Source organism: Beta vulgaris, chromosome 6 (assembly GCF_026745355.1).
Source record: "Beta vulgaris subsp. vulgaris cultivar EL10 chromosome 6, EL10.2, whole genome shotgun sequence".
Classification (NCBI taxonomy): domain Eukaryota; kingdom Viridiplantae; phylum Streptophyta; class Magnoliopsida; order Caryophyllales; family Amaranthaceae; genus Beta; species Beta vulgaris.
The window spans coordinates 4,281,460-4,295,272 of NC_079207.1; the positions used below are offsets into that span (position 1 = coordinate 4,281,460).

The 13,813-nt window shown below is 31.9% G+C and overlaps 1 protein-coding gene across 1 annotated transcript; it reads left to right on the forward strand.

Annotated features, from left to right (window-relative positions):
- The first annotated feature begins 12,995 nt into the window (after positions 1-12,995).
- Positions 12,996-13,442, forward strand: LOC104895307 (uncharacterized). Its single transcript, XM_010681773.1, has one exon. The coding sequence runs from the start codon at positions 12,996-12,998 to the stop codon at positions 13,440-13,442; it is 447 nt and encodes a 148-aa protein (XP_010680075.1).
- The last annotated feature ends 371 nt before the right edge of the window (positions 13,443-13,813 follow it).

A 13,813-nucleotide genomic window follows, 5' to 3' on the forward strand; every position in this document is an offset into this window, starting at 1 on the left:
ATGGTGGTGCTATGGTGTTTTGGGTTAATTAGGGAAGATGTATGGTGGCTTGTGGTTTGTGGTGGTGTGGTGGTGTGGTGTAGGATAGGTAGAGATGTGGTGAAGGTTAAGGTGAATAAGGGAGTTGGAGTGAGTGTAGGAAAGGTTGGGGTGTGGTGTAGGATATGCAATAGTGTGGTGGAGGATAAGCCTTGTATTGTAATTTTAAATCTCACACCATAGCTCCAAAATGCTCACCTACAAGCAACATCAAATACGAGGGGAGATACGAGATATAAAAATAATAAAATAAGAACTAAAAACTAGTAAAAATAACTAATTAATCTAATTAAGCCATAAAATGGAAAATTAAGAATTAAAGGCTTAAAAAGTTAAAATAAATGAAAATAAACTACAAAAATACTCTAAAAACTACCCCTAGAAGTGACATAAATGTCACTTATCACTCCCTCCATAGAAAGTGATTGCACTTAGCATATCCTGGTTGAAATTTACGATATTCTCCGATATAGGCAGGTTAATCTAAATTGGATTTAAGATCAACATCTCTTTCATTACCAAAGGAATTATATTCAGCCACCAACACTGTCAAAAATCCATGGTTGTTGAGAGTTGAGATATAAATGGATAGGTTTACCTTATCTCCGTGGGCCTTTAATTTAGTCTGTACTCACCTTTTTTTTTTTTTTTTTTTTTTTTGGTGAACAAGCGATAACATTAGATTAAGAAGTCATGGCAAATAGCCTATTACAATCTGAGTCTAAAAGCTCCATACAATAGTCAGGTGGTGCGAGAATATGATGAATTACATTAAGATCACTTCCTCCACTCCTACATCTATGTGATAATGCATCTGCAACCTGGTTATCTTTCCTTCTAACGAACTATAACCTCGTCTCGTGGAAATACTACAACAGCTCCCTGCAATCCATAACAATATCACTATAAAAATCGTCATGATCCAAATTGTTATTAATCAGGTCCACAGCTTGCTTGCAGTCGGTGCAGATGACAATGTGTGTATAGTTTTCTTCACTTGCAACATGTAAACCCTGGCGAATTGCTAACAACTCTGCATGTAAAGCATTAGAAGCATATGACAAACAATAAAACCCACTACACCATTGCCCTTGTTTATCCGGAATAACACCTGCTATGCATATTTTGGTTTCAATGTCAATAAAGGATGCATCAATATTCACATGGACCCATAAGGGAGGAAAACTTTCACACACATGAGCAATACTAGTTGTTGATACATTAAGGTTCTGAGATGCACTAAATTCCTTAGCTAAGGACACAACGGCTTTAAGTAAGAGATGGGGGGCTGTACTCACCTTTAAAAACTCAATTAGTTGTTGATTCGGCTATGCTTCAGAACGTACATTTTTTATTTGTTAACAATTCAATAATTTTGAGGGTGTTATCATGTCTATAAATATGTTTTTTGGATGTATGTTATCTTTTCTTTAAATATTTTTTCCCCACAATAAATTTATATGAGATTGTAGATAAGTTGAGTAATGCGATTGCATTTCAGATGAGAGGTTGTGTATTCAGTCTTTATGCATACATTTTTTTTGTTCACTAAGTATCATTTGTTTGGGAGGGGGAAATGCATGTGACATCATGTTATTTTTTTTTGCCTTGGGTTATACTTCCTCCGTTTAGAAATAGTTGCACCGTTTCATGTTTTCACGCTTGCCGATGCATGGTTTCAAACGTTTATATCTTCAATTATCAATAAGTAAAAATTATAAAAAGTTAATATTAAATTATACATTGAAACGAATCTAACAAGATCCCATATGACTATGTTTTTCCTAAAATATAAATTACCAAAGATAATTGTTAATTATGACTTGAAATCTTGTGAATGGCATAATGCTAACTTTGAATGCACATATCTCTCAATCTATAAATGATTTTGATGTGATTCAAATTGGAAGTGATATCTTGTTCAAAGAGCTTTCCAACGATAGGTCATATGCCCAATTTCGATGAGAAACGAGAAAGTTACGCCCGTTTTACGAATGACTGCCGAGAGCATACCGCGACTCGCGGTAGCCATCACGACTCGCGGTTTTGAAGATAAGTTTTGGAATCAGTTTTTCTTTTTAGGGTTTTGTGCGGAGTATATTCTAGGGTTCTTGTGCGGGGTTCCCTATGCTATAAAAGGACCTCTTAGTGTTCATTATTTACACACAACTTATGAAACACTTTTAGCCTCTAGAATTTAGTACTCCTTGTATTATTCTCTCTGATTTTCTCCATTATAGTGAAGAAGCTCTAATCCCCCACCTGTGGACGTAGGTCAAATTTGACTGAACCACGTAAATCCTTGTGTTATTTGTTTTTTCATCTTTATTGTCTTCTCACCTTTATTATTTCATTGATTTTATGTTCCGCGATAATCAAACTACAACACCGATTTCCTAACAATAATCAAAGTGTAAGATGTGAATAGTAAACACTATGCAAATGGTGCAACTATTTCTAAACGGAGGAACCATATATACTAACCTTCTATGCACGCGACGCGTACATCGATTGCTTGGTATGTTCTTAAATTTCATCTAAATATAATTTGAAAGAGTAATTTATAATCATTACAGTACAAACTAATATAATTTATAAAGTATTTTAAAATTGTGACAAACATTTAGATGTAAAGTTTTATAGTCAAATTAAGTTTGCAATTTTTTTCGAGTAACCATTTTTCTCATCATGTCAATTTACTTTGTTAATGCTTATTTAGTTTATTGTTAGAATACACACCACAACCTCATTTTTAAATTAGGAAAGAGCGAAATCGTAGGAAATCTGAATATGCATGCAATTTATATATATATATAAATAAAATCTACTCCCTTAATTTATTTCTTAAATAACAGTGTTTCATGAAAACTTTTTATAGACATATTTCCAAAGCCTATATAGTATAAGTGCAAATTTGACTATCTTATTGAAAAATTTTAGTTTTAATCATATTATATTATATGAAAGAGATGGATGATAGAAAAAAGACGGAGATATGTTTTGTAAGAAGATAGAAGATAAAAGATAGAAAAGATGAGTTTTGAAAAAGATGAAGATACTTTGAAGATGGCCAAAGAAAAAAAGATTTATAAATGGTTGTCACTAATACGTCATAAATATAAAATATATTTTCAACACGTCAAGATTGATAATAGCATGAGATCATACACAGAATAATACACGCTACAACATTAACTTTAATACGATATCCTAATAAATTAATTCATTTTCGTTTCTTCTATGACCCACGCACATAGCTATTTCTCCTGATCCCTAAAACTCTGTGTCCAAAGAACGAAGTTGATAACCTAATATTTTTTTACCATATTTATAGGATGGGCGGTAGTATCATGGATAGTTCATGCAGTTTTAGGTTGTAACCGTAGCTGGAAGTATGTTTTGCTTAGCAGTAACTATCATAATATTCATCAAAACTCACCAATCGATTAACTGAAAACGATTTAGTTGCCTTTTTTTATGTTAATGAGGAGAGTTGCTTGCTTAATTAAGAGTGGTTTTTGTTTGAGGTTACCATCAGAGTGTCAGCTTCTGAAAACAAGTACTATCTTCCACTTACCTCATTAGAGAAAGTGGCTCAATATGTTGCACTAATGATAAGTCACAGAATATGCACCTGGATTTGAAATAAAGTCTGATGATTGACAAGAAAATTCTAAGGCTAAACGTCGCTTCTTAATCATACACAAGATTTAAGCAAGTTGATGATAATACTAATAAAATCTAATCAACTTGCTAATGACGTTGCGCTGATGTTTTTCGTACGCAAGCGATGGTTTGAAGATTACTGCTACGCAAGAGTAATCATGATACTTAAAATTCATTTAATTAACTAATTAAGCATGCTACTATATACTCCTACATGTCATTATCCTATTGGACTTATACTTCCTCTGTTTTTTTTATAGATGCTACATTTTCCTTAAACGGAAATGTCATAATAGATGCTACATACCATAAATGGATTCCTTTTCAACATAAAAATCTTAAAATACTATTAAAAAGTTGGTGGTCCTCCACCTTCTCTTTTAAAATACTCATACTTTTTCCTTAACAAATGTTTTTTTATTCAAAAAGTGGTGGTCCCCTACTTTCTCTCTCTACCTTTCTTAAAAATCCCCCACTTTCTCTATGTAGCAAGAATAAAAACACGGAGGAAGTAGTATGTAGTATAACTATAGTCTAAATACATGTGTTGTCAATGACCCTAGTAAAAACAATTTTTATTAATAATAGAAGAAATTTTGTAATCTTTAATTCCCATAACAAAATATTCAATTACAAAACTTGTAGAGAGGGATTTATCTTTTAAGAGGAACTTTCTTAATGTCAAAGGGAGCTTAAACAAGTTAAACACAAAACAATTAGTAAGCCATCATCCAATTTTTGTTTGTATTACTTTACTTGTTTTTTTTGGTAATTAAAACTATTAACACTCAATAAACCACATCAATGCTTTTGATTTTAAGGCATGACTATACTTTGATTCAAAACATAGTTATTCTTATGTTGAAGTTGCCATCAGCCATAGCACTACTTTTAATCACATTCTTTTTAATCTACCCTCAAGGATAAGTAAACATCCATGACTGATATGCTACTTCTATTAAGATCTCATAACTAAGCAAGCTTCAACTAGGCACTAATAATTTCATTATAACATATTTGATTATACTGATCTGACATTGAAAAGAATAAATGTTCAGATCAATAGTTTTTGGGTCATTGCCACATATATAAAAGGCGAATTATCTATCATTGACCCCAAGCATAATGAACGGAGAAATGATAAGGCCCTAACATTTAGTCGTTAAGACTTTGATACCAAAGACTTTGATACCAACATGCTCCTGTTAGTTTTTTTTGGCAACTAAATAGTAGAGGCCTATCATTTCTCTAGCAAACCAGCTTAAGGAACTATGTTTTAAGATATTAAACCCATTCCAAACCCATATATGCCACCACTCTTTCACATGGGGAAATTATCCAATTGTAACTATCCCGAGCTACTTGTGTACCTTTCCGTGGCCTATCTGATCAAATGGATCCATTATACCAAGTTTGAATTTGTTATATATTGATTTTAAAAAAAATTATTTTCTAATTTCAGCACGTAGATTTAGGTGCTTTATAGGAGGAATTACAAACATATTCAATTATTTGTACATGTCTCAAAATTTCAAAATATTACCATTTTTGTGAAACCTCAAAGTATTGACTCTATCTCTTATATTTCATCTATCCCAATTCTATTCGTCTAAATACAGTTGGTGTCATCGACATAAATATGTTTTTTTTCTGCTTATTTTAAACAATTTTTTATTAGAAAATCAAATCAAAATCATTACTTTCTAAAAAAATTGACATAATTGTCTAACATCTAAAAAACACTAAAAGGTGAGTGTAAATATAAGATGAAGTCGGTATTACATAAGCATGATCATCATATATCATTATGTATTCATAATTAAAAGGTTGTTGCATGTATAGTTATTAGAAAATGATTATCATACTTCATGTTATTATGTATTCATAGTTAAAGATGTGGTATATATAGTGATTAATTGGTTGAGTAAGTGGAATTATTAGGATCATTAAATGTAATACGTAAGGTATACCAAAGTTGGTTGTGATCGTTGTTGTGGAAACTGGAAAAGTACGCCTACTTTTTTTTGGATTTATATTCTAAACTTCTTAATGTTTAAATTTATTTTATTAATTCAATTCATTGCAGTTCAGTTTAACCAAATTTAGATTAAATTCAGTTCATTTCAGTCCTTTGATATATTAATTACTACTCAACTTATGCTAGTTTATATTAAAAACACCTTCAATAACAATATATGTGTAATGCCTATACTACCACCAAAATTACTCAAACACCAGCAATTTAACTAATTAGTTTGGCTTCCATGAACCACTATCTACTATTATTCTTGTTTGGGTTTGTTAAAGAAATAATGCTTTAATTTAGTGAGAATGCGAGATGCACATGACTTGTCCTTCTTTGATTTTTATGTGTCAAACCTGAATTCCCCAATTCTTTTTTTTGTTTGTTTGAAAACTGTTCTGCATGTAAATTATGTTAGCTTTTTTACTGAATCTTCAAACGCCTAATTAACATTAGGTCAAATATTATTATCAATAAAAGGACAGCATTAATCAAAATCGTTGAACATACACATCTTCCTCTTCCTTAAAATGTTATTAAATCAATCTCTTAATCTAACACGTATGGTTTGTGATGAAGCTATGATGTATAACACACAACACATGTGAGTTTCTCACATTGTTAAAAGAAAATAGATGAGTTTATTACTTTATAAGACATATAGACTACTCCCCCTATTGCTAATATGCTTTTAAGGTGGAACCTTCTTAGTCTTGTAAAATGGTTCTTTTTTCTTATAATGAATGCGGGCCAGATTCATATTTAATAATTCGATAGTCATAACATCCTACATTTTAAACACAAATATGCACAATTATGAAGTAACATCACAACCATACAAAAGTTTGTCTTGTATAGGTAGGTGATATTGTAAACATCAAAAATTTACTTAATCTTCACTAATATAAAATGTGTAATTGCAGCTGCATAAAAAATAAAAGCAGCTGCAGTTGATATGATCGACTACCTAGCTATCAGCCATTTTGTAATTCCAAGACTTAGATACAATACCTCTTTTAGATGTTTATGGATTTGACCTCTTAATAGACCTGGCAGTACGTACCTCTCCCAACAATGCTCTTAATTCTTCTCTATGAAGATATAGGTTTAATTTACATTGATCAAATCTTGTAGAGTTTGATAAAGGTAATAAGTTCGATAATGAACCTTTCTAAGAAAGGTTTATTCTCTTATATAGCAGTATGCGACCCTATATCCTAGCATCCCGGATTATAATTTGTTTTACTTATACTTTATTATTAGCAAACAAATTAATAGGTGGTATTGAATAGTAGTAGGTCATAAAAGGAAAGAGAAAATATTGATTATATTGTCGTATCGGATTAAAATCAATGCTATGGATCACAAAAAGTAGAGTGAGAAGGTAAATATAATAACGATAAATAATTAGTGAAAATATTTCAAAAACACAAAAAAAAAAAAATTGGGTAAACTAATAAGGAATAACCCGAAAAGAAAAGTTGGTAATAAAATTAATAAGGAAAAATTTAAAAAAAGTGGGTAAACTAATATTTACAAAGAGAGTTTATAATTACTATAAGGATCGCTTACGTGATGAAATGGAACTATGGAAAAATAGTGTATCCTTTTGAGTTAATGACTTTTTTTTTTTTAAAGAGAAATTTCATTAATTGATGGTCAAACGACATCTACAATAAGTATTAAAGAAAAATAAGACATAATCAGACAAGATCAAATCAAATTCGTGTTCGAATAAACTATAATGAACCAAATCGAGCAATACAACGCAGCCCTCTTGTATTTGCTGGATCACGCAGCTATTGATGGGGACGTCTATCATTCTGACATAGTTTGGGGAAGAAGATTCTTGATTTAACCATGTTGACCGCATCCGAGTTTTCAATACTTCGACGTTGATGATCTTGAACTTCAACCAATAGGAACAATTTCTCATACCAATTTTTAAACTTCCACGTGGGAAGAGAATAAAACCAAACTCCAAACTCCCATAAAAGGAGAGAAAGAACCCAAAAATTGGGAAGAGAATAAAACCAAACTCCAAACTCCCATAAAAGGAGAGAAAGAACCCAAAAATTGGGTAGAAGACTCTCAAAAAGAGAGAGAATGGAATATTTTTAATAACAAAAACAATGAAAACTAGAAGAAAAAAGAAGAATTGGGGGCTTACCACCATCAAAAGGATGATGGCAGCCCCAAACTAGAAGAAAATGATTAGGGTTTTTTAGGAGAGAGGGGAGAGGAGTTTTGAGTTAATGACTTTATAATGAATAATGTTGTAACATAATCAAATACGAATTGCCGCGCAAAGCCTAGTACAATCAAGGCGTTTTTGTTTACTCACGCCTTATTTTTCGCTCACTTAATTTGGAGCTTAATGTATTATATAAATTGCAGTTGTCTTAGATTTGAAACAAAATTTAGAATAAGATCTAAAATTAAATCCTTTTCACGAATCACGACTATTCCTTTTGTGACTAAGCAAAGACAAAGACCGCAGAAGCACTTACTACTCTTGCTATTAATTTTCCTCATGCACATGCGTACCTCACACGTAACTAACTAGTTTAATTATCGGACAAACTAATTTGTAAGCCCGGGTTATGCCCCGATTTGATATATCAAGTTCCATACCATTTGATTTTGTTCCATAAAATGCATATCAAGTTTGGAAACACAATATCAAATTGGAGCAACACTCGGGCCTAATACTAGTTAATAATTAAAACTATAAGTACTTGTGTCATGTTATAATAGCAAGAGGTCACGAGTTCAAATCTTGTTGCAAGTTAATTTTACTTTTGTTAATCGACATAGCTTAAACTATTTATTGTATTCAAAAAATGATATGTTCTCTTCTTAATATTGAACTTGAATAGTTGCCTAATCGAGGTTGAGGTGGTGGAGCAGTGGTATATCGTTTCCCATATGTTATCCCTGAAGTATAGGGATCAAACCTCATAGGACTCATTTGAGTAATTTCCCATATCCCCCTCAAATGAATCCCCTTCATCTTACCAAAAAAAAAAGCCTAATTTTAAATTAAAATTAGACGTCTCTTATAAGACCGACTCTTTCTGCACATAGGCCACAATTTTTTTGTTTCTATCTCTTTGCGTTCTTTAATTTCACAGTTTCCATCAACATCTTACTTATTTTAGAATAGATGATGTTATGGTAGATTAAATGGTAAAGCACTAAAGCTCCTATAATACACAAAAGCTTACATATTATAGATTCGTACATGAGACGAGGTTACAATATACTTCAATTCCTTCGTTCTTTTTGTATTACAATAATTACTAATTTGGGTAGTTTCACATCAGTTGTAACAATTCCAATTTTGGTATAAAAACAACTTTAATTAACAATATCAATCTTACTTTATCTTATTAAAACCATCATTAGTTACTCACTTTGCCTTATAAAATTGCTTTTATTTTCTAAGGATGATTTTTCTCCTACTCTAGTTGATTAAAGAGTTACTTTAATGCTAAACTATTCATTTGTTCCAAATCCTTAAAAATTGTGTCCAAACACATTGTTGTAATAGAAAAAGAATGGAGGTAAGAATGGAGGTAGTATTACAACTTATAACCTTTGATTTTTGATGTTTTTTGGGACATTTTTGGACCTTTTCGGGCCTGGTTATATTTTCTCCTGAAACATTCCTAAGAAAGTCGACGTGACTTGTAACGTTGTGTGGGTGCTTGGCACCATTTGTGTTGCCTCAAAAATCCTCTAAACACCCCACTTGTTTATTTCTCGTGAAACCCAAAATTATCTCGCAATGAACATAAACGCATCCATATATTCGTTCCAAGCCACATGACTCCTTTCTAATGACCTCACGTGTCCCTAGGAGGTATCCCGTGGGCCGTAGCGTTTGGAGCTCAAGCCCCGAAAAAGTCCAAAAGCGTGTATTATAACATTCAATTTTAGCTGTTTTTGGGACATTTTTTTTACTTCTCTGGGTCGGGTCATATTTTCTCCTGAAACATTCCTAGGAGTGTCGACGTGACTTGTAACGTTGTGCGGGTCCTTGGCACAATTGACATTGCCTCGAAAAGCCTCTAACACCCCATTTGCTCATTTCTCGTGAAACCCAAATTGCCTCAAAATAAACGTAAAGGCATCCACATATTCGTTTCAAGCCACATGACTCCTTTCCAATGACCTACCATGTCACAAGGAGGCATCCTGTGGTGTTCGAATCTCGGATCACGGGAAGTACGAAAGCGTGTATTATAACCTTCTATTTTGGTTGTTTTTGGGACATTTTTGGACTTTTCCGGGCGTAGTCATATTTTCTCCCGAAACATTCCTAGGAAGGCCTATGTGACTTGTAACGTTGCGCATGTGCTTGACACAATTTGTGTTGCCTAGAAAAGCATCTAAACACCCCATTTCTTCATTTCTCATGAAACCTAAAATTGTCTCGAAATGAACGTAAAGACATCCATATATATGTGCGTTCCAAGCCACATGACTCCTTTCCAATAACCTCCCATTTCCCTAGGAAGCATACCGAGGCGTTCGGAGCTCGGGCTCCGGGAAAGTCCGAAGTGTGTATAACCTTCAATTTTGGCTGTTTTTGGGGACATTTTTGGACTTTTCCGGGCCTGGTGATATTTTCTCCCGAAATGTTCCTAGGAAGATCGTAACGTCGTTTGGTTAATGGTATTAATACTTTTAGTAAATACACTTGAAGTTATGGGGTCAATTTCTATACAATGTATTTACTTTTTTATGTTGTTCTATATAAATCAAGTGTAGTAAAACAACATAAGAGAGAGCGCCACGTAACATCGTTCCTTGATTAAAAACACCTTTTTAATGTATTGGTATAGATAGATTGCGGGAAAAAAAAAGAAACGGGGTCGTTTTCAAAGTTTAGCTCATAGAAGTATATTTGATATTGATGGTATTATCGTAAAAGGAGATGGCTGCTTCTAGCTTGATTAATTATGCTGTATGTTATTCTTAATAAATGATGATATAATTAGGAGTAACCATCTGAGTTGGTGGTGCTGTCGACATAGTAATTGGTATGCGATGTGTTGTATATGGATATTATTGGCATGCTCATTTTTTGTATGTATTGATATATTATTGAGACTTTTCGACCACTATTTTCCCTTCAGGTTTCTACTAAATTTCAAGCTTAATTAACTTTTATATAATTTTAACCCATTTCCTGATACCTTAAGAATTAAGATTACCTTGCTTTAAACCAAAAGTTCCTTAAACTCCTGCTACCACCTTTAGCTGATTCGTCATATGTTTACAATGCATGAACATGTTAATGCGTAAGTTTACTAGGATAACAATGCACTTATGCTTGATTGCTTTCTATTATCCCCTTTTTTTATTTTTAAGTCAAACATATATTATCCTAAATTAATTACATATATAAAGTTTTACATTTGCTGGTGTTAACATGCATTAAGTTTGGTTCAACGTTACTACTTGTACTCCTATCTAAAAGGGTAGGTGAAGGACCTAGTAGTACGCTAATTAGATCATATAATGCCGAATGTTATTTGAAGACGTGTTTTACTTGCATATCTCCCATGTTATTATCAAATGCGACTCGTACTTGCAAAGTTGCAAGCTGAGAAGTGGCGTGATAACGAACCTGTTGACGCGAGTGTCCAATAATTCTCGCTCGGTATGTTACTACTTGTTTTAGTTTTGACTTATACTCATTGTCGTTTCCTTTTATTCTTCTTATTTTGATTTTTACGTTTGTCAATATACGTTTTTGATCTTAAAGTAGTAACATTGACCCCGCATAATTATAATTTTTTTATCATATGTTAACAATAATTTAGAAGATTCTTTCCAATTGTGCATAGTGTCAGCAAGATTCTAAACAGGAAGAACAAATAGAAACGAAGAGAGCATTTTTCAGTGCATAAATATGGTAGTATCGTTTTTAATTATCTATACTAAAAAAGGTGTAGAAAAATATGATAATTCAAAAACCTAAAATTATTCTGAGACAAACATAAAATTACATAATAATGTTTGGTTTGATATCTCTCAAAGAAAAGAGAAATATATTAATAATATAAAAGTCAAATTATTATAGCTACATCACATAACAATTAGATAACATAGATTTTTTTTTTTGTTGTTTTCAGAGAGAAACATAATAGTGATGTGAGAATCTTACAATAGTATTCTTAAGAAATGGCTATCATAATACTTTAATGTGATCCACATATTTATACACATCAATAGTATGCTATTTATGGCTAAATACTATAGATAAAATCAAATATGGTATATTAATTCCTATTATGTACTTATATTTAAGCAGTTTTGACTTTTCAAAAATAGTTATAATTTCCTAAATTATACTCTATAAATTCTGAAATTAATTTGATATGATGTACAAAAATATCAATTATAATCTATGAAATAAAATTTATAAGATATGAAAATTAGTTTATAATCGATTAAAAAATATGATAATTTACTTCAACAATATTATCATTCTATGCAACAAAAAAAAAAATTCATTTACGAAAATAAATCATTTCAGATCTTTTATGGCCATCTTCTTCTACAATATTATCATGCCAAAAAAAATATTTTATGAGAAAATAATTAAGAGTTAAAATAACAATTTATTATATTATAAGTTATAAACTAATTAAAGGGTTTTAATATCAACCTATGCTACATTTGGAAAATAATTAAGAGTTAAAATAAAGTAATTTCACAAATTAGTAATTTCTAAATTATGAACAGATTTCGAAAATTATTAATTTTATTTTCAGTATTTAAATTTAATAATATTTGATAACATAGACTAATTTCGTAAATTATAAAATTTAATTTCAGTCTTTAAGTTTAATACGAATGCCAAAATTTGTTATATGGATTTTAGAATGGGATTAGGTGATTATTTCTTGTAATATATGCAAAGAGTTGCATCAAGAATTTTATTAAATTATGAAATGATTGATGTTTTGGCCGACTTCTAATTTAGTTATTAAAAAAAATTGCTTTAAATACGTATTCGCATATTACTAATTAATATAGAGTATGTGAGTATATCTCCTAGAAAAGCAAGTATGATGATAAAAAACTATGTGTCAAATCTGCGTTCTGAAAGTAATATGCTTTCTGACCTTGATTCTCAGCTAAATCCTTTGTCTAGGCCCCGTCAGAAATCGATGATGCGAACCAATGCTACTTGGTCCCCCCCCTCCCCGGGGGTTTTGTAAGATGAATTTTGATGGGTCTAAACTACCCAATGGTCAAGCGGCTTTTGGGTTTGTCATTAGAGATGAGGAAGGAAAAAATGCTGTGTGGGGCTGGGAGTCTTGATAATTCAGACTCCATTCTGTTGGCAGAGGCCAAGGGGTTGCAGGAAGGTATTAGAGGAGCTAAGTCCCTGGGTATTTCAAATATTATTGTTGAAGGTGATAACTTGGTTGTCATCAATTCAATTAGAAAACTGTGGAAAATCCCTTGGATAATCAAGTCCATTATCTTAGATACAGAAAAGGAACTTGCTAATTTTGATGAGGTTCAAATTTATCATGTTTTCAGGGAAGCAAATATGGCTGTTGACTGGATGGCGCATCGTGGGCAAGTGACGGCTCTCACCACCTACTGGTTTGATGTTCCTGATTTACCTTTTGCTTTAATCATCCGTAAGGATGCTTTAGGGTGGCCCAAATCTTGGGATCCACCTTAGTATTTCCTTTCCTCTATAAAAAAAAAAAAAAATTTGCTGGCATGGACAAATTCATGACTCATATTAATTTTCTAAGGTAGCCTTTTTCAAAAAGGCTATCATAAAAATATCCATATTGATGTGGTCATGTACACAAGATCCAGTCTCAAATTTTAAGTATTAACCAAACTTTAACTACAAAACTAGGTAATATCCAGTTATCCACACACCACAACATATAACCATCACATATTTATACGAGGACACGATGCAAGTTTTGCTTGTATGTACTTTTCAAATATATGTTCGTGAAAGCTATTGATGCATATCTTTAATTGTTAGCTGGTGGATAGATTATCCTCCTATTTTTGTGATTGGTTTTTAATAGTATT